This window comes from Camarhynchus parvulus, chromosome 4 (assembly GCF_901933205.1).
Source record: "Camarhynchus parvulus chromosome 4, STF_HiC, whole genome shotgun sequence".
NCBI classification, from domain to species: domain Eukaryota; kingdom Metazoa; phylum Chordata; class Aves; order Passeriformes; family Thraupidae; genus Camarhynchus; species Camarhynchus parvulus.
In genome coordinates, this window is record NC_044574.1 from 56356698 (window position 1) to 56377975 (window position 21278).

The window sequence follows — 21278 nt, forward strand, 5'->3', positions numbered from 1 at the left end:
AGTAGCCACAGTCTCACACACTTGCCACTCCAGGTTCATCCTATGCAAATTCCAAGCTGCTTCCAACATCAAAGTTTAATTTTATGACTCTAGGAAGAGGCTAGGATTTACTCAGGGAGTGAAGACATCCAGCTGCAAATGAAAAGATGGTATAAGAGATTATGAGAAGATCATCATAAACTTTGACTAATTAATCTGCTGCAGCATCTTGCAGGAGTAGGCTCTTTTCCTTATAATACCTGTTCATAACAGTAAGTATAATACCACCTCTGGATGTGGTATCTTGGGCTGTACAACTTGGGCATTTAGACCAAATATAGTCAGGTGAAGAATTCTCTCTCATAATAACTGGGCTGGAGAAAAAACAAGAAGCTGGTAGCAAGAGCAGATTTATAGCTTATTTGTTCCTGTCTTCTGCATGTGAGCTGTGCTCATTATGAATATCTGCTTATCAGTCCCTTGTCTTTTCGGTTTGTTCTTTTTTGTTTCATATATATTTCCTTTTAAGTGCTATTCCAAAATTGTTTCTTTCCTTTTCGTTCTCTTTTCCAGCAGCTGTTTTAGAGCTACTTGTGTGATCCTTGTGATTTTTAACCTGCCACCACTTCTCTTCCCAGTGGAAGATGATCTGTTTCTGCTGGGATATAACCTTAATAATTACATTATTCACATCACTGCTTTCCCTGGTTATTCCAAGAATAATTAAAATGGGAGAGTAGACACAACAGAAAGGCACTCTTTTGCAGCAGGAGCACTCTCCTTGCCTATTATTAATCTGCTTGCAAATGTCAGTTCATATTTATCCTCTGAGGTGTCTTTCAGCTCCTTGTTAAGCGATGGGTCTCCTGTTGCAGTGCTGTACATTAGATCTGAAAGAAAAAAGTTATATACAAAAAGCTGATAAGCCTAAAGATTTGGTCTCTGAAGTGAAGACCAATTTGATAGGATATTTGAACATGCAAATCCCTCTTACAAGAAGCAGCAATTATATGACAAATGTGGGTGAATTGCAGGACTTCTTTCTTGATCCAGCATGCTAAAGATGTCAGAGTCCATGTCTGAAACTCTGTAGGAGTTTGGGGATCAGACATTGCCATTCTCTGCTGGCACACTTTGTCATGCTGTGTGAATTTGTTCAGGTCTTCATTCTTTCCTACGTTCTTGTTTACACAGAATAGTAGAAGAAGCAAGTTTCAGTAAAGGAAAAATATAGTTACAGGAGTTAGAATATTACTGAAAGCTTCAGAGAACTTATACTGTGGTGAGAGGATGTATTTTCAGATGAAGGAGAGAGGAATTCCAGTACTGGAAATGCATGAAATTGTTCAAGCACATTTTCAAAACAGGAAGCATTAATAATTCATGAAAGTTAATCTTTGAACATTAATGTTTTTAAAGAAGGTTTTTAAGTGACAACTGAATTGATCAATTGCCCCCTCTCATTGAATTAGGACAGGATGGGTTTTTGAAATAACTTTAAGTGATGGTGCTATTTCATTAATTTTTCTTTTTTCATGCCCTGAATCTTTATGAATGAAACAAAATGAGGTAGTAATAAATACTTTAATTCTCCTTTCGTAGAACAAGTAGAGAACTGCACGTTGTTGAAGATAGGGAGCACATTCACTGTGCCCATGGTTTACATGCCATGTATTTGGGTGGTAATATCATATAAAGGGAAATGCTGGATTTGATTACTTGATATGAATATATATTGCTTCCCCATATTACTGAGATTATCACAATTGATGGGACTTGGCCTAGATATTGGTGGATGTCCTGTGATTCTTTTACAACCTTCCAGTTTGCAGCCACAATATGCCAGGTTTAAATCTAGTGAACTTTTACATACAAGTAGTTCTTTCTACTTTATCTCCAGCTGCCATTAGATTCCTGTTTAAACTGGGACTTGCATTTCTAATATTTTTTTTTAATTCCATGTGGGGCTACTTTTTAACTTTAGGAATTTAAGCATTTGTTTCCATTTTGTTTTGTTGTAGGCATGTAAATACCTCTCAAAGTATAGGAACAGGATCATGGGAGGTGATGAGAACAGCAGCAGGGCTAGTTTGGAATATTCATTTCAAGTGCATTTAAATACTGGTTTAAATACAGGTCAAAGAGCTGCTGCAGTTTTTCCTCATGGAGAGCCTTGTTTGAGCCCTGGATCAGTGCATTTGAGACACATGGTTATGTGTGGGGTGAGAGGAGCAGCCCTGCCTGCCTGGGCTGGCATGAAGGAAGCAGTATTGCAGCAGGGCAGCTGGCTCCTTTACCTCTCTGAATAAAATTTACATGGGACTTTACTGAGGCTCGACATTGGCCTCCTGAACTTTCACAAAAGGCTTTAAATATACTGTGTCAGGCTGAGGCACTGTCCATTGGGCAGTGATGGATGGTTTCCCATCCCTCCATCCCCTGTTGATTAGGGGATGCAGGGATGATAAACCGTCAGGAAGGTATTTTCTCAAAAGTAAGTGACTGTGATGCTTTTTCCAGATAAAGGAGCTCAGCATGGTGGGTGCAAGTGCTCAGGCTCTCTTTGGGCCAGCAGAGCAATAGCCCAGACCCCTCAGACTGGAGGTTTGCATCTCTTAGGCTTGAGGCAAACACAGTCTCCCTGTCCATGATCCAGGAGCTACTTCATGAAGGATAAGGCAGCTTGGGTAGAAAACAACACTCCTAGGCCAAAATATTTAATCTGACTGGGCCAAATTGCCCACACATTCCCTGGGTACCAATATCATACAGCACTGAGGGTGAGGAAAGAATTCAAAGATGAGCAGAAAGGTTTACTGTGGGAGGCTCTATTTGAGAACTGCAGCTGCTGTTGGTTTTCTGGTCTGTTTTAACTGCTCTCATGTTTTTTTCTCTGCTCTCAGTAATTATACTAATAGTATTGATTAAATCCTTTCAGTCTTCAAAGAGCTGTTTGAATAATAATTAGATAATCCTCCTGACCCCTGGAGAGACAGATAAACATTATTAAAAGTAAAAAAAAGCCCTAAAAAATCCTTGTACGGAAAAGGAAGATTTGATAGGAGCACTGCAGGTAAAGAGAAGTTCATGCCTGAAATTTGGGCCTGTCTTTAGTCCACATTATATTTTGAAGAACAGCTTTCCATAAGGAAGGAAGAGTGGAGTGAAGAAAAGGATGGCAAAGCAGGAAGCTAGGTAGAGGCCAAGCCTCAGTGGATCCATCCAGCAGTTCCCTTGGGGGCTGTGCCACTATACAGCTCAGAAGGATTTTCAGGATTTTCTTTATCTTGCCTTCATGGCTGGTTTCCTCTTCCTGATTTTAGTGCCTCCTAGATTTGTTTTGCCTGAAAGTATGTGATATGTTTGCTGCTGAGTCTTGTATGTTTTTCTGGCTTCTGGAATACAGATGCCTTGATCATAATGAAGATTTGGGATCTAGTTGTGGCTTTGCTGTTTCACAGATAGGTTTTCTCCTTCTAATGCTACAGAAGTCTCTGGCTTCCCGGAGTATTTTATTCTATCAGCAATGTTCTGTTCTCCCAGTTCTCTGCCCCTTGGGTGATTTCACTCAGTTTTGAAAAGATAAAGTGTCAGAGGTGGGGTAAAGAAATATTGGATGTTTATGCTCTCACATAAAGCTCCAGTCGCTGGTGAGTGATGCTGTTTGTCTCAGTAGCTTCTGGTTTTATAACTGCTTTATGTTGTAACAGAATTATCTCAGCATCAGGCCAGTTCTTTATTCTGACACTTCTTAAACATCTCTAGTGATGTGGTGTCAGCTCGCACCAGAGGAGACGTGATCAAGGAGATCTGTGCAGCTGAGAGTGAATCTGTTTTCTGCCTGAAGGAATTACAAGTTACATGCATGTGGGATCACTTACCGGGCACTGAAGGGAACCTTGTATGAATTCAGTAAACATTTTAGAACATGAACTCAAGTCTGTTTTGTCCTGGGTACACCTTTCTGTGCCATAGAAAGGTGGCATTCGTTCCCATTGTACAGCTGGAGGAGCTCAGCTCCGTTGTGATTCATCTGGTGTATCTCATGTACAGAGCAATATGACTATTGATCTAGGCCATTAAAACATACCATACTTCTATTATTTTATAAGCATTAACTGCCCACAAGGACAACATCATAAATTCTAAAATGTATTCCAGTTCCTAAAACTCACCAGTCCATTGTTCCGCCGAGGGTGACTATTAGCAGTCACAGTAATTCCTGTGGACAGCTGAGGAGCAGGATATGACCAGTCATGCATGCATAATATAAAGTATATCTTTTCAATAGACCCTCACAGCAAATTCAGGGAGAAACCAAATTCCCCCAACTTTCTTCCCTTCCTTTCTTCACTTTCCACCATTAAGCCCTGACTTGAACATGGTGTGTCATAACTATTGACATTTCAGTCATTGATTATTATAGCAATGTAATGCATACAGGGAGTATATCTGCAGCATGACAGTGTAATTACCTGCTGGCTTTCCAGAAATCATTGGCAATATGACTAATGTTAAAAGCCTTTTTTCCTTTTTTTCCTTTAAAAAAACCTTCCTTTCTTCTTTTTTGTTTTAATATAAGCTATTAAAACCCTCTGTGGAATATGAGACTCTGGTAATGACTCAGTGGGCAGTGAGACAGCAATCTCAGACACTGTAACGTGATGCAGAAAAGGTCATAAACTTGCTTTCATAACAGGATTATTCATATATTCATTCATTAAAAATTAAACACATGTGGGAGCACACGGTGCATTGAAGTTGGCAAGTATTGGTGAATACGTTCTTACAGTTTCTTTACTCCTGATCAGTTGGTTTGAGTTGAAATTACTCCAAATTAAGTCTTGTCTTATTTAGTGCCATTTACACTTGAAATTCGTTAGTTGTTTCTACTGAAGACAAGTGCCATAAGTAGCTAAATAGTGTTTCAGAATCATAGCTTTGTCTTTGTTTTGTTTTCATTTTCAAGTCTTTACAATCAGCTTATATTTAACAGAAAAACATTAAGTTCTATATAATGTATCTAATTTTAGCTGAAAGTTGCTAGTTTTTTCATTGTACCATTAACAGGTTTTTGTTGTTGTTTTGTGTGTTTGGCTGGGTGTTTTGCGGTTTTTTGGAGTCTTGTAGAAGAATCTATGTGCTCCAAAGTCTTGTGATGTAGCTGCCCATCCCAGCCTGACAACATTGCTGGGGGTGTTGGTGGTTGATGTGCCACGCTGGAATGCAGCTAGGACAGGGCTGGCTAGGCAGAGCTGGATGTGGTGCTGTGGAACTAAATTAAAACAAAAACAGCTGTGATGGGATGCACAGGGAGGCCTGTCTGATCCAGCCTATGGCTCCCTGGGCCAGTATCAGATGACTGGGAAATCCAGAAATAGCTGAGCGTGGAGTGGCAGACTGTGACTCAGGGGTGTCTTGAGTCAGGGGTGATATTTCTGAGGTTAATAGCCTTCAGCAGATTTCTTCTTATGTGAATTTGCCTAATCATATTAGTGCTTATGCTGACTTCTGGCTTCCACAGCAACATGAGATCCACTGTGACGAAACAGTGTATGAAGAATTATTTCCTATTGTTGATTCTAACTCTGATAACATAGCTTGGTGCCTTTTTTATTTTTAATTTGAAAAAAAATGGAAGGGTGTTTTCCTTTTCATTTTTCAGTATGCCACTCATTTTATGTATCTCCAGCATATTTCTGCTCAGACAGTTCTTTTCTAGGCTAAAAAAAAAAAATTCTTTGTGCTTTAGACTCTTCTTACTGCTCTCTGCTGTAGCTTTTCTAGTGGTAGAATGTTAAGACCAGAACGAGAACTACATGGAATGCTCACAAAGTGGATGAATTTCCACAGTGATGTAGCTAGTCTTTCCACTTCTATAACTTTCCTAATACTTGTCAACTTAGAACTTTTTTTTTCCTCCCCATAATAGTAAGTGTCTCCTATTCCCACATTGTTTAGAACATTGTTGACCTGATTTTGTTGTTTTTATTTTTGGTGTAGGAGTATGCAAGTGACATGATAAACTTTGAATTAATGGTGCCAGTTACTGTAAGGTTTTCCAGATGTAACCAAGTCATATTTGGGGTCATAACCTTGACAGGCATTGGACAGAATTTAAAGCTTTTTTACAGTTCAGTGTTACAACATTTCTGGTTTTGACAAGCTGGGTAACAAATCAGGTTGGTTTTATAATCCAAATGAAGCTAGAGCTGCATTCTACTTGCACATCAGCAGCCAGACAAGAATTCTATGTCTACTTTTCTTTAATTGCAGGTATTTATGAGCCGCCATTTCTTGTATTATTTTGGTGAACCTACTCTGGATGTGAAGATTGCCTTTTGTCAGGTGTGTGTTCCTTACAGGTAAAACAAGGTACAGTATATACTTGTACTTCATTTTTGCAATACATGCTATAATAAGAGAAAAATGGAAATGAGTTTTTCAGCAGCTTACTGCAAGTAACTGGTTATAAAAATGAGAATAAATACCAAAAAAATAGAGAAATTAATCCCAAAGATTGCCCTCAAGTTTATTTTGTAATTTAGTCTTAATAATTTTTGATTTTGTTTTGACAAACTATCAGTTAATATTCTGAGGTTGTTTAGTGGAAAATAATGGCACAGTATTCAAACAGAAAAACTGCAAATTAAAACTATTTTATCTTAGTCTCTGTTCTTCTGAGACAGAGCCTTTTACATTGTAGCCTGTGACTAATTTTCTGTTTACTTGTGCTGGAAATGAAGGAAGTGTAATTAAAATTGTGGTCTTTGTCTTGTCTCCCATTGAACACCATGTGCTGTTGTAGGTCCTGGAGCCATGAGGCTGCACTAAAACCAATTCTGTATTTCTACATCACCCTTGAAATCGTTTGGTCACAATGTATGGGAGCCCACAAAGCGGAAACTAAATCTTTGATGCAAAGAAAAAGCTTTGATTTATCCAGTTTTTGGTTTTCTTGGTTAATTTAGTTAACATATTTAGTCGCAAATCTATGTGCATAATTTTCCCTTGTGAATGAAAGATGACTTTTTCTGCTCACTTCTGAACAATGTTTTCTGCTTGAATTCTGTCTCTTCATAGTTATAAGGTTTTTTTGTGAGATGGGACATCAGTAATCTAACTAACAGGAGAGATATTAGGGACATTCTTCACTTTTTGAAGTGGAAAACAATGCTGCATTCTTAGAATGAATTATTAGATGAATTTATGATAAACACTATTTTTTTCTTTTATATTACATATGGAGTCCAAGTGAAAGCACAATTGTAAAAGAGGAAAGGGCTATTACTTGTGTAAAAGCATTTAAGATGAGACAGAGGTGTTGGAAAGTTTGCTTTATGTTTTTTAACTCAGGGACACTAAATATTAATTCTGCTGAGAATGTTGAATCTGGACTTAGGAATGATCAGCTCTGGGATGGGTCTTGGCTATTCAGTTTGATAATCTGCTTAACTGTCTTTTCTATTTTATTTTATTTATGTGCGTGTGTTTAACTGGCTTAATTCTTCCACTGGCAGCTTTGTCAAATGTAGTATTTTTGTAATGTTTTGACAGAATTTGCTTCCAAAAAAAATTGCAGAAATTGCAATTTCTTTTTCCTCAGATTGTATGAGAAAAGTGTTATTGATAAAAAAATACTTTCACTGGGCAGAATAGAGGTTTTTTGCATATCTCTCCTCTCCTTTTTACTTAGACCATTTTGGATGCATTTTTATCACTGAGTGAGATTAATTCCTATTTGATGGCTGCAGCAGGTACCCAGAATGGCATCATCCACTAAATACATACAAAGAGATATTATCCTGGCATTGTAGGGAACAGCATTCCATCCTTCAAGCACTTACCACATAGACACCTTTTCAAGGTCTTCAGACCTTCAGATCAATTCTCTTAAGGACAAACACTGGTTTAAACTTCATGTTAATTTATTCTTTCCATGAAGATAGGCTCTGATCCAAATAACAGCTGTAACTATGCGCAAGAACAGTCTCTAAATTAAGTGTCTGCTTGCATTATGACCTGTCTGGGGTGCTGTTCATTTGTATTGCTTAGAGTGGGATGGGGGTTATATCTCTGTCCTTGGTCCAGACATCCAGATCTTTATTTAGCGACTAGGAATAGTGTCCAGGTGGTAATATTGTTTATTCCATTGTTATTCCTGCTTCCATTTGAAATTTATGCCTCACTGCAGACTTTCTCCAAAGTGTTTGTGCCAAAATGCCTTCCTTAAAGCTCCAATATTGAAGAGAACCTTGATTATTTTTAGTGCTGGGGGGTGTATTTTTCTTGTAATATGTATTTGTGGCCTAAAAGCCATAGCTTTATGTGCTCTGAAGGAAAGTGACATATTCATAATTACAGGCTCTTATCTTTGACATAGAACTCATGTCACTGAGCATACTAGTTTTGTGCAATGAAATGCTAAATCAGCAGGAATAGAATTTTAAGGATTTCCAGCTTAAGGAAAAAAACCCAGACCTTCCTGAGAAATGCTCAGCAGCATAAGTAGGGTAAATATGTAGCTCCCCACCCCTTCACCCTGCTTGCAGTGTGAAAACACCCAGGTCTGGAATTACTGGACATGGATAGGCAATTCATGTTCTGAAACAGACACCTTTCTTAAGGCTGAGGAAGAGAACATCTGGTTTTCTATCATAAAAAATGTAGGACAAGAAGGCCTATAGAATTTCATTAAACTTCTGTAAGGCTGGTATCACCAACAAGCTTTTATCTGTAGGACCCTACACATTTTTGTTGTAGCACAAGGTAATGCCAGAGTAGTGTATCATGAGTAGAACAGGACATTAAATTTTAATACTAATATATTAACAATATCTAATAATTCCAAAAGAATACTGACTTCTTCATCCATATTTTTCTCCATTCAGTCTTTCAGTATGTTTTTTTAAAACAATATGTGACAGGCTACATGTGTAGCCTTTCAGAATTTACATGTTCCCTAAGCTGGAGGTATATGGGATGCCTTTATTTAGAATACAATTCTAAATGTAGTGTGTCCTATGATTATACCTTCTCTCCAATGGGAGATTAGTTAGCATTCAAAAGTTACCAACAATGGATGTATTAGATTTGTATGAATAAAATGATACTTCATAGGATCAAGGGCTGTCTGTTTCTAGCTAAAGATGTGATTATTTAACTCCATACATTCATTATTTGTAAGAGGGAGAATCCTTTCATTAGCTATTATCTTCACATCACATACTGTAATTATATAGTTCTGTTGAGAAATCTACTTTCTCTCCTGTATCTTTGGCTATATTTTGGTTTGGATCACTGATTTAATTCCTCTCCATAAAGAAACCCCAGTCTCAAGGAACCTTTTCTTTCAGTGTTTCTCGATCAGTCTTTTCAACCTCCTTTGGTGTGATGGCCAGGGCTGGATGTCACCTGTGTGTCAGCATTGAGCTCTTCAGGCATCAGGGGAATCAGGAATCATTTGCAGTAGTGTTTTCTTGTGCAGATACTCTCAGATTGCACATTTGTAGGAATCTGGCCTGGCATGAGGGCCACACCTCTGGGATACAGTGACTTCTGAGCAGTACATGATACCACAGTTATAAATGAGCTATGAAAATTTGGTATCTGCAGGAATGAAGGAATTAAAAGTACCAAGAGCTCAGTGAACATGTGGAGGATAAGAGAAGAATAAGTAATTAGTGCTTTGCTTCATGTTTTGAGTAGATACAATTGAAAAGGAGAAGGCAGACTTGCTGCTTTGTGTGTAATCAGAACTAGGTAAGAGCTAGGTAAGCTGATAGGATTTTGTTATCTCAGTTAGAAGAGGTTAAACAAGAACAGAGTGTTTAAACAAACAAATAAAAAACAACAGCTATTAAAAAAACTCCCAACCTGAAAAAAAACCCCAAACAAACAAAAACCAACAAAAAAAACAAACCAAAACAAAACAAAAACCAACCAAACAAAAAACCAAACCAAACAAAAAAAAAAAAAAAACAACAAAAAACCCCAAACCCAACTAGCACTACATTTAATGAAATACTTTCATATGATGTGTTGAAATAGAGTGAATAAAGCAAATGTAAAAAGATCAATCACTGATCAGTCAAGGCTGAGCTGTTTGCAGGGGTCTGTTGTCTGCTTGAAAGGCTAAGTGCAGAAAGCCCCCTGTCTGGGGGACAAGGCAGATGGAGAGAGATTAAAAGAAGGCCAGAAATTAGCTTTAAAATCCCACCCAAAACACACTAAAATCAGGAAAACTGGATGACTAACACAAGTCTCACAGGAGGAGAATGAGGTGGAAGAATGGAGAACTGTGGTATGATGTGGCTGGTAAGACCAAAATCTGTAATATTGCATCCAACTGTACACACACAAGATGAAACCCTGTGTAGGAGATTGGATCATTGTTTATGGACTTTTGAGTTCAGGGAGAGCCAGAAGAAGTGAGAAGTCTGGCTTTATGGGGAGAAAAAAATAGATAAAATTTCTGCCACAAATGTGTCGTATATAGAATACACAATTTAAAACAATATAGTAGATCTTTCTATGCAAAGACACTCTGTATTTCCCAAGTGACAGCTTCTGTGGCCATTCAGATTTACACAGCAACCTGTGACCATGAAATTCGAAGCAGAGGGCTCAGCAAATTCATGTTCATGCCAGAATTCTGGCACTTGTGACTTCTGTGAGAATTAGAGCTGTGCAAGTGGGAGGACAGCCATTAAATTCATGGTGCTGCTGGCTGGGCAGATGCACCCAGGTGAGCAGGGCTTGCCTCTGTGCACATCTGCAGGGCTGGCCAGAAACCTGAGGCTTTTATCAGACTCGTGAATGTTGGTCTGCACAATCTCCGCATTTGACTTTCAAGGTTAAATTGTAGCTTTAAGATATCCTTTTGTATCCTGAGGGATCCAAAGGCGCCCACCTCTGGAATGTGCTGTGGTCCACACCAGGTTCTTTGTCTGAGGCTGGGTGCAGATGTGCGAGCTGCTGGGGAGCCATCGTGGTGTCTGGCTCAGAGCATCCTCTCTGCTTCATCCTGCCCATCCCTGAGCTCTCTGCCAGCTGGGAGTCAGCCTCTCAGCCTTCCATCTGATTCTTTCACTCACCTGCATTTGCACACACCTGGAGGGATTTAATTGATTTCAGCATCCTTGCATCATGGCACCCTCAAATGGGTGCTCCTGCCAGGATTTCTGTGGGCAGACAGGGAAGGATACAAACACTGAGGTAAAGTTTCCCCTCTGCTGATGCTGCCAGCAGAATCTGTGACAGTGCTCACTGTCTTGGAGATGCAAGGGAGAGCAATTTGCCTTAAATAGCTGCTAGCATGGTTTGTATTTATAAAAGCTGAAATGTATGAGATGCTGAGCTCCAAGACTTTGTCATATTTTAGGCTCGTCAATAATAGAAGGAATGGTGTTCAGAAACAAAGGTCTGTCAGTAAAATATGATAAGTATAGTTATTTTGTAGGATAGAAATGGACAAATAAAATGAGACATCAGGAAGCAACTCACCTTACAATATAGAAAATAACATAATTTTATTTCTGTTGGGCTTTTTAACTCTCTTGCTCTCTGTACTCTGAAAGAAAGGAAAAGAGCACAGTTTGTAGCTCTGTGTGAGGCAGTAAGTTATTTGAGTTCCGTTGAATTTTTAAATACTTGTCCTTTGAAAGCAAAATACATGCTCTCTAAGAAATTAGCAATGGTGAGAGTATCTTTTTCCTTCATCTCAAATGCTTGAGTGTTGACAGTTTATTTTCTTTTCTCTTTCTCACTTGTCAGGTTACTAACTAAACATTATTGCAAATATGGCTACGTGCTCAAGTGAGCTAACAAGGATAGTTAGGTTTTCAGGGCTGAGAAACTTTCACTTCTCTTACTCTTAAATTTCTCAGTATGGAGGATAGAGAATGGCATTGGGGAATGTGTGTGTGTGCATTACAAGTTTTCAATTAGGTACGGAAAGGAGAAAGTAATGGTTCATGCATTTTTGTAGGTATGAAATGAAAGCTAAGTTCCTCTCAGTGCTGAAGTAATGTAATTTCATTGTCCAAATGTTTATGGAAACTGAGAACAAATGGCATTTCCATGCATACTTTGTCTCTGAGGAATAATCTTTCATCTTACACGGAGGTCTGAGAAACTTAGATGTGTTTTGTTCAAAGTTTCACAGCTTCAATGTTTACTGTTGTTCTGGGGCCTCAGTATTGTAGCTTGCCCAAGTTCATTTGAAGTTCACCTGAAAATATATTAACTCACTGAAATTCACTTTACTATATGAGACCTATACATTTTTACTGTGATATCCTGATTGCAATGTGTATCTATAAATTTCCTTCCCCCATCTATTTCTTAATGAAGTGCTACTTCCTGGTTTCTTATGATGTTAGCCTCAATCACATTTGAAAGGAGTTTATGGTTAGGTGCATCTACAGAAGGGTGTATACTGGAAATTCCTAGCTCTGGGTTCCTTTCTGATGCCACATAATCAAAACTTTAACTTAAGCTGCCTGTACAGGATTTGTAAGCACTGTGCAGTAAAACCTGAATCTGAAATAGCTTAGTGGGGTACAGAGGGGCATCTGGGGGAATATCAATATCTGTACCAACACCAAGGCTTCTGGAAAGGGTTTAAATGAGCACTGAGGATGTAACAGGAAAAGAACAAAATGTGGTATGTAGGCTTCTTTGAGATGAACTCTGTGAATTTGAAGATTGGGAGAAGAACTTTCTCATCAGGGTTTGAAACTAAAACTAACATTGACATGCTCTGTAAAGAGATGAATTTCCTTGCTAAAGGGAAAACATTTTTTATCTTAATTTTGGAGTGAAACAAAACTGCCATTTCCTTGTCCTTCAATAGGAAGTGGCTGATGAATCAACCAGAGAGGCTTCTTGATTATGTGTCAGCTTGGCTTGGGGATCTGATCAAATGTGATTAATTCAATAATGCTGTTGATTCATTGACTTAGGGATTTGGTTTAAGTCAGCATCATGACAAGGATAATTATATCATTCATCTCCTGTTGTTATGAAAGTAAGCAGTGCATTGGGCATCAGTAACCTTACAGTGCTTTTGGTTTTTTGCTTGTTTAGGCTTTGGCAAAAATTGGAAAATATAGAGTAGAGGTTTTTTTGTAGTTTTTTAACAGCGTGGATTTAGAGCAAGGAGGCAACTTAGACCTTGGCCTGTCCACAAAGCTGAAATTTTTGTCACTCAGAGGAGGCATTCTGCTTGAAGTAAACTTCAAACTAAATCAGCCTGCCTTGAATTTTTCCAAGTAATGCTTGGTGTTTGTTTTCTATCGAAGACCTTATGGGGCACAAATTTTTAAGTAGAGAAAAAGATAATAATCTAAAAAGAAAAAATGATTCCATGAAAAATGAAACAGTCTTTACCTCTCTCACACACAGTAGGAGCAGATTGTCATAGGAGTGGTCTGTGTTATGCAGAGGAGAGCTCCTCATCCAGACATTTGCATTTTCTTATCAGTTGTGGTCTTCCGGGTCCACAACTTTAATTGCTGTTGACTGGGGCAATTGGATATGTTAATTACCCATATAACTGAGGTACTACAGAGTGGTTCTACTCAGCTGTTTTAATTGATTTTTAAGACATTTCTGGATTTAAAAGAACCAGCTGCTGGAACCGCAGCAGTTCAGAAACCCCACTGTACGCGGCTTGAGTTTCCTGAGGCTACTAGTTCACACAGTCAGGCTAACTCAAAAGCAAGCAATTTTTATTCTAGACGTAGAATGATAAAATATGTGCTCCCATGTAGCTCCATGCCACACAAGGAGCTGTCAGGTAGCTTGGGAGTGAGGACACAAACAAGTTGTGGCAGGCCTGGCTCATCCAAGCCTTAACACAGTCATCCAATTTGTTTAAAAAATTCACTCACTCTGTACTTCCAGAGGAGCTGGATGTGAGTCAGGCTCACTCAGGAATGCAATTTTTATGCTGACACTTTATATATAAACATTGGTTTCAGAGTAATGGGTGTTAATGCTGAATATGTCCTGCATTGTTCTGATAATGACATCAGGAAAAACATGCTCCAAATGTGCTTGTCTAGCCAGAGGGAGTTGTGAAATTCCTGTCAATCAGGAGCATGTTATTAAAAAAACCCAAAAAACCTCCCAGTTTCAGGTCTGGTATGAATACCTGAGCTGAATAGCCAAATTCATGCATCTCTCTTCACAGAATGGAAGACATTTTAAGACTAAGGCTACACAGTGTGAATCAGATGCAGCCTGTTCGTCTTCCAATGAGACAAATTCAAACATCTTCTGGAATCATTTCACTCTCTGGAAGCTTCAATTTAGCGCTGTGTCAGTGTCTATAGATCTCTCACTTTTTGTGTTAGGGCAAGGCCTCCCCTGCTCTCCCCCTCACAATATTTGAAGAACAAGTTAAAGTTTCCACTTGGTCTTCTGAGATAAGACTTAGTGTTTGAATGGAGGCCCTTTGGCACTGGACAGCATCATCCTAAGCACTTAATTTAGAGACTTTGAAACATCACCTCATTTAGAAACTTGAGGTGATGTTTCAAAGTCTCCAAATTAGGTGTTTAGGATGATGCTGTCCAGTGCCAAAGGGCCTTCCAGTCAGATAATGGACAGAAAAATAATAATAATTTTTCCAAGGCAAACCTTAAAATCCAAGTTCTTTGCAAGGTCAGTAATCTGTTTTTAATGGCCAGATTTTTGGAACACTGGAATGATGTCCTTTTTAATTGAATGAGTAATGTAATCAAAGTCAACTTTACTTTTTTCCCAGCTCCATCAAATTTCAACTTAGCGGTCCATAAACGCATAATGCATTTGATCATTCAGATTTTTTTGCGGGAAAGAAATTTATAATAGAGCAAATAAGAAAAATTATAAGCTGTGTTTGGAAGCGCTGAAGAAAAAAGCATAGACAGAGGCATAACTGTTTTTTGGGTTTGCTTTGTGGAAGGCATTTGGGCACGTCTTGACTTCCATGACTGAACTGTCAACTCTTATAGGGCAGATCTGTTGTAATATGTTGAGCTTTTGCATCCCATGCTCAGAATCATGTACTACAGAATCCTTAATTACAAGCACTTAATTCTGATTTTTATCTCAAATTACTATAAATTTGCTCTGTAGTCCATAGGGAACTGAGCTCAGCAATAGTCATAAAGGGGTTATAATGTAACTTGCTGCATGGTAATTTTACAAATTTGAGGGAGGGTTTTTTAAGTCTTGTAAAAATTATTGGTTTTTAATTTTACAGTTTTGGGGAGGAGCCCTGCTGTGCAGTGCTAGCTACAGTGCTTGGTTTTGTGTCATGAAAATTGTTGTTTGCTGCATTTGTTAGGTCATGAGAGCAAGTCTCCCTCCTATCCTTAGGAACCCAGAACTCTTGAAGACCTCTGGAGCTTCTGAATGAATCTCCATGATACTGAGCCATGTTGGGTCACAGCTTGTCTCATTAACTGCTCTGTTTCTTTTGCAACCCCTGTTGGAAAGTTCTCAAGGCCTTTATCACGTGCTTAGGGAAAGTTTTAGCACTCATGGGAATACATTTGCTTGCTGTGTCTGATCCATAATGAAGGGCCTGATTCCTGCGTCTTTTGTCCCACTTCCACACTGAGGAAAGTCATCTTATTTTAAATTAATTGTAAAACAAATGAGGGAAGAATCAGCACAAGCACATAATCCAGTAGTCATGAAGCAGCAGTGATGGCAGGCAGAGACCCAGTGGTTGGCAGTAACTGTGTCACAAACATCAGCTGGAGCATTCTTTAACTGGTTTTCTTTAATCAGTGCCTTTTTATGGTGACTTCCTGCATGAAAGAAGATTTGATAAATTCTTTGTGAAAACGAGCCGAAAATTACAAGAATTTATATTGAAAAATTAGGCTGACAGTGCTTTATCAGTACTCTAATGCTTTACCAGCCTTGGTTTCTCTGTTTTTACCAACCCCTCTCCCCTTCTCTTCTTCTGTACGACAGGGATTTGGGAAACAAGTGGATGTGTCATATATTGCCAAACATTACAACATGAGCAAAAGCAAAGTTGACAACCAGTTCTACAGCGTGGAAGTAGGTGACTCGACCTTCACAGTCCTCAAACGCTACCAGAACTTGAAACCTATTGGCTCTGGGGCTCAGGGAATAGTTTGGTGAGTATCAGCACTTTCTCTTACGATGCTTGGAAACAGAATTGGCATTTTGCATCTCCTCAGAGTTTGCCAGCCACAGCTGTTGTCTAAAATTGCAAAAATAGCAGTCAGGCAACAGACATCCTGAGGCAGAAAGAGCCCAGTGGTTTGCTAATAAATTCCCTGGCTGGTGAGAGTGATAGCACTGGGTTTGTTTCTCCACACAGCAAAATGGAACTAGCAAGAAAGCAGGAGAGAGATCTTATCATAATTGACAACTGAGGCACTATTTCCAGAGGCAGTGCAAATAATATCCCAAGAAAACCCCGTAATTTTAGTCTTTGTGCAGTAAAAGTCACTGAGAGCAATACAGAAACTTGTCACATCCCATAGCATTCTCAAATATTCAGGGTGGAAGCCTTTCGAATCGAGGCAACTGCTAATCTTTCCTTTATTTCTTAAAAGTGATGTTGCATTGATGTGAATAATGTGAACAAAAGACAAATTCACTAGCTCTCCTAAACAATGCAATTTGAATTTATCATCTTCAAAAGTTGTGGAATCCTGGGTGGCTTTTGCCTCTGCATTTTAGACATGACTTTTAAATTTCTGTGGCTTGTATTTAAATGTCTCTGTGCAGGCATTTGTTACCTGTTTAATTATGAGGCATTCGGGTAGCTATTGCAATCTTTTATCTATAACTTGATCGGGGCAAAGTCTTAATTTCATCTGTCACCTCTGTCACTGGCTGGTTTTTTTTCAGAATTTGATGTAATGTGTGTTACTTTACAGGTGTAGGCAGTGGTAAAGCAAGAGGTTTCTTTAATCCAGTGGCAAATGTTTTTTCCTAGGATTGTTGGCGCTGACACCATAATTGCCAGTGTAACAGCACACTGACAGCACACCTCTATGTCTCAGTCCATCACTTCCAGTGTTTAGTATGCTTTGAGACCATGCAAGTCCAAAGATTGACCTAAATGACCATGCACTATATTCCTTACCTTAAACACAAAACAACTCAAGGTTACTCTTAAATCAGCCTTGGGAAAGAGGCATATTTTGGGTTCAGTACTACTGAAATTAATTTTGCACTGTTTTTTCAATTTCCTATAAAGGAAAGATGGTTTTTCTTCCTCCTTTCTATCCTCTATTTGTTTCAGAGGAAAATCAGTTTTTGTTGAACCTCTCTGCAGCTGAATTGCTGTAATGATCAATTGTGAGCAGCAAAAAATAGAGAAATTAAGCTAAATACAGTCAAAACCATCCTGTGAATGTTACTTTCATACTGAGTTGACAGCAAAATTTAAGAATTTCTTAGGGAAGAAAATCAAATCATAAAACAAGCAAGTTCAAGTGAAAGTTAACACAAATCCACATAAATGGTGAGTAGCATGGAGAGGCCATTAAAGGCCTTTTCCTGATACATTATAGAAGTATTACATGATAGATGGGGAAGATAATGAGCATTTTTTAATTAGTTTGTGCTACATGGTAAACTGCCTGTTGTAGGGCAGAATTTACCAGAAATACAATAAACCATCCATCAGCAAATCGTGAAGAATCAATGGTGAAGTGATTAATTAATGAAAAAACAATTAGGAGATAAATATTTGTAGTTTAGCTAAGGGAAAACAAGGCATGATGAGAAACATCTTCAGTTGTGTAAGTTTCTCCTTACCTAATTTTAATAATAAGCTTACACAGTAAACTTTATTAGAATAAGTTTCTACTGTAAAAACTTACTCTATTAAGAAGTATTTTGATGGAAATAGATTTACATCTAGAAAAAGCTGATTAAGGTAAAAAAATACCAAAACCCTGCCTATTTATGCAGCACAGCATGCTCTGGTGGAGGCGATCTGCCCAGCTTGTCTTGTTCCTTTGCAAAGAATAGCCACAAGGAGTGCCTCTATGAAATAGTGGGGAAAACCTAGGTCATAGCTTCTTTCAGATCCAGTGGCCCTGTTTATACTTGATGGCTTGTTCAAGAAGTGTCACAGATCTGGGATGCAATTCTGTTCCTTGCTGCCAGAATTAGGAGAAGTGTAGAAGCCTAATGGGTGGTTTCTGATTGTTCCCTCTGCCAGGGGCAGGCACACAGGGGTTTGGGCTCAGTCTTCTCAGAGCATGAACACTTTCTGGATTTTCCTTCAGGATAACTGTAGGTGAGGACCTCTTATTGAGTGGAATAGCTGGCTGCCCAGCTACTGGAGACAGCTTTGGTGCATAGTGACACTTGGTTTTATGGAGTGATGGAGCATGGCTGCTGAATGCTAACTCCTTTTAGGGGGAGAGGCCTGATGTTTTTCAGGTTCTGGAAGGTGTTGCAGGATTCCTAGGCAAAGCCACAGAATACTGAAAACTTTCCCATACAGTTCTATGAACAGGTTTCAGGATAAGCAGGAAAATGTCAGTGGAAAACAATTTGTGTCATGGAACAGAGGCAGGCACAGGAAGCAGGAAACGTGGTTATGAAAAAAATAGGGACTTGATTTCACTGGATTGTGCTGAAAATTACATCAAAGAAAAAATTATTTTCTTGATATGGAAGCATTAAAGATATTAAATCTTCATGAGATGATAATTTAGTGAATTATGTGAAAAAGATAAAACCTATATGGTGTGATTGTTATAATTGTGCCCATGTGAAATAATTATAAACCCAGTGAGGAAATGGTATTTATACAGACACAGTATATGTAGGATCTTTGGAAATTAATCTTTGGTCTCTTTCAATGGGTTTTGTGTTAACTATGTTCACAAAATTATTTTAGCAGCCGAAAGAAGGAAAGAAAAAAAGCTGCTTGAAATCTCTTGAGCAGAGAAGCTCTTCTTCACCCTGCAAACACTACTCTTTATGAAAATGTAGGCTTTCCCACTGAACATCACACTGACATCCGTGAGAAAGCCTATAAAGGGTGTGTTTGCATATCATTATCATGTTGTTATTACAGGCATGACGACAATGGGGCATGGCTGAAACACAGCTTGGAGGTTATTAGACCAAACTGTAGTTGTAAAAACTGCACAGGCCTGTAACCACACTAGTTAATCCTTGAGTCTGTCATAGAAACAGGAAACAGTTCTCTGAGTTTAATGAGATATGTGCCATTAAACTGCTGAGAGAAGAAGTAGCTGATACCCCTCTGCAATGTTAGAAGGGAGTTGACACCTACCTCATTTTGCAAGGGGCTGAGAAAGAGAGGCAGGTCACTTTCAGCTTGGGTTTGTGCATGGTGGATGATAGTGGATGGAGAGGAATTCTCATGTTCCATAAAATCAACAGAAATATGCTGATGTTGGAGTGGGTGTTTCTTTATGGTTTAGATGAGTGTTTTTTGCCTGGAAGCAAGGTAATTGATCTGTAGGTTTTCTGCTGTGGTTTGCAAGCCATCATTTTTATGTTGCCTGTGATGTTTTTGATACTGTCTGTGATGTCTAGAAAAATAGTGTTGTACAGAAATATTTCAAAAGCAATTTGAAGGGCCTCTGACAGTTTTTGAATTTACGAGTGAAGCAAGGGTGAAGTCCAGGTTTCTGTGACAGATAGGGAAGACATCACTTACAGGCTTGAGGACACAAGTAATTAAAATCTTAGCAGTATCTTATAGAAGACATTTGGCCTGGTTTATGACCACATGGTGGCTATGCCTGTGTGTATTATCAGGAGAAAGTTACAGCTTTGAAAACTAAGTTGTCTGAGTGAACATCAAATAAATGAGTCTGGTTATGCCTTTCAGCTGAAATCTTTTATCTTGGTCTTTTCTTAAAAGTGAGCACAAGCTTTCATGCTGCATGATGTTGAGATGTGGTCTAATGATGTGTCAGCTGGACTGGAGGGGTTGGCTGGGAAGGGCTTTATTCTGTCTTGTTGATGCAGGAAGTTTCTGTGTGAGCAATGTTCGAGTGGAGGATATGGGAGCAGGAATTATGCTTTTATGAGAGCTTTTCAGTGAATGCATTATAAATTTAGAAAGACACCTCATCTGCAGATATAGAGGAGACTGTAAATACATTCCTGAAGTAGTAAATTGGTAAATGTACTGCATGTATCTTTCTTTGAATTAGAGGTTTGATAATACTTTTGAGGCTGAACCTAAAGGAGATAACAATCTTTCAGTGTTCCCTGTAATAGGTAGAGCCAGCAAGACAATAAAAAGCTTCCTGTGTTGCTTAATATTACCATAGGTTGTCCTTTGTTGATTTAATTGTAATTTGGTGGTTGAATCTTATGGAGTACAGAGTTCTTTCAGAGCAGCCTGTGGTGATGATGGTGCTTGTTGTAGCCTAGAAATCTGCTGATTCTTTCCCTAAAGTAATCACAGCACCACAGAATCATTTAGGTTGGAAAAGACGCTGAAGATCACCTGAGTCCAGCCCAGCACTGTCCATCACTAAACCATGTCCCCAGGTGCCACATCTGCACATCTTTTTCAATACCTACAGGGTGTGACTCAACCACTCCCCAGCGTGTTCAAAGGCTGGAGGGGAAATGTGACAGGTATTGTCCACTACAAGGTGCAGAAACACTTGAGCTCTTTTGTACAATGATTATCCTTCAGTTCTGGTTTTGTGTAGCACCATTGACTCCTGGGCTGGCTATAAGGATCTCAAGGGATTTTGCAATGGGAATAATGGTAAAAGCCATAGAAAAGAGCAGTTGATGCTTCTGACCATAATCAATTCCAAGCTCGTGCTTTTGCTGTAGTGCAGTGGGAAAACCACAAAGAATAATGGTCATATCAGTGTCTTACAGCTAATACACAATTTTTTTTGTACTGTTTAGCTGGACGCTGGTGTATTCAAGTTTTGAGACTTGAATAATTTTCTCCTTTGTGGTCCTGCTATCCCAGCAATACTGTTTTGATTTCTTTGTGTCACTGAATTGAAATACTGTATTCCCTGATAGAGATCAACATTTGTGCATGTGTAAACTGGTATAGTTCCATTGAAGTTCAGAGATGTTCTCTGTGGGATCAATCACTAATTTTCCTCAGAAGAGGAGAACAAAGAATACGTGTCATTCAGAGGCAAAAGGGTGTGAACAATGTATTTGGATATGCCTAGAATTTCAGTGGCCTTGAAGAGAAGTGGCAGCATAAATTTTGTCAGCCCCAGAGTCCCACATGAAGCAGAACTGAGCATATGTCATGAGTTTGATTACTTTCGTTCCAG

General features: G+C 38.8%; 1 protein-coding gene across 10 annotated transcripts in view; it reads left to right on the forward strand.

Annotated features, from left to right (window-relative positions):
• Nucleotides 1–21278, forward strand: part of MAPK10 (mitogen-activated protein kinase 10) — a 145299-nt gene that overhangs the window by 58991 nt on the left and 65030 nt on the right. For 7 of the 10 annotated variants that reach the window (XM_030946858.1, XM_030946868.1, XM_030946864.1 and 4 more), the window contains 2 exons: nt 6256–6327; nt 15955–16124. In XM_030946858.1, coding sequence (XP_030802718.1) covers nt 6256–6327; nt 15955–16124 — 242 coding nt within the window. Of the gene's footprint in view, nt 1–6255; nt 6355–15954; nt 16125–21278 lie in introns of all 10 variants that reach the window. The other 3 variants (XM_030946867.1, XM_030946865.1, XM_030946860.1) reach the window with 2 other exon arrangements.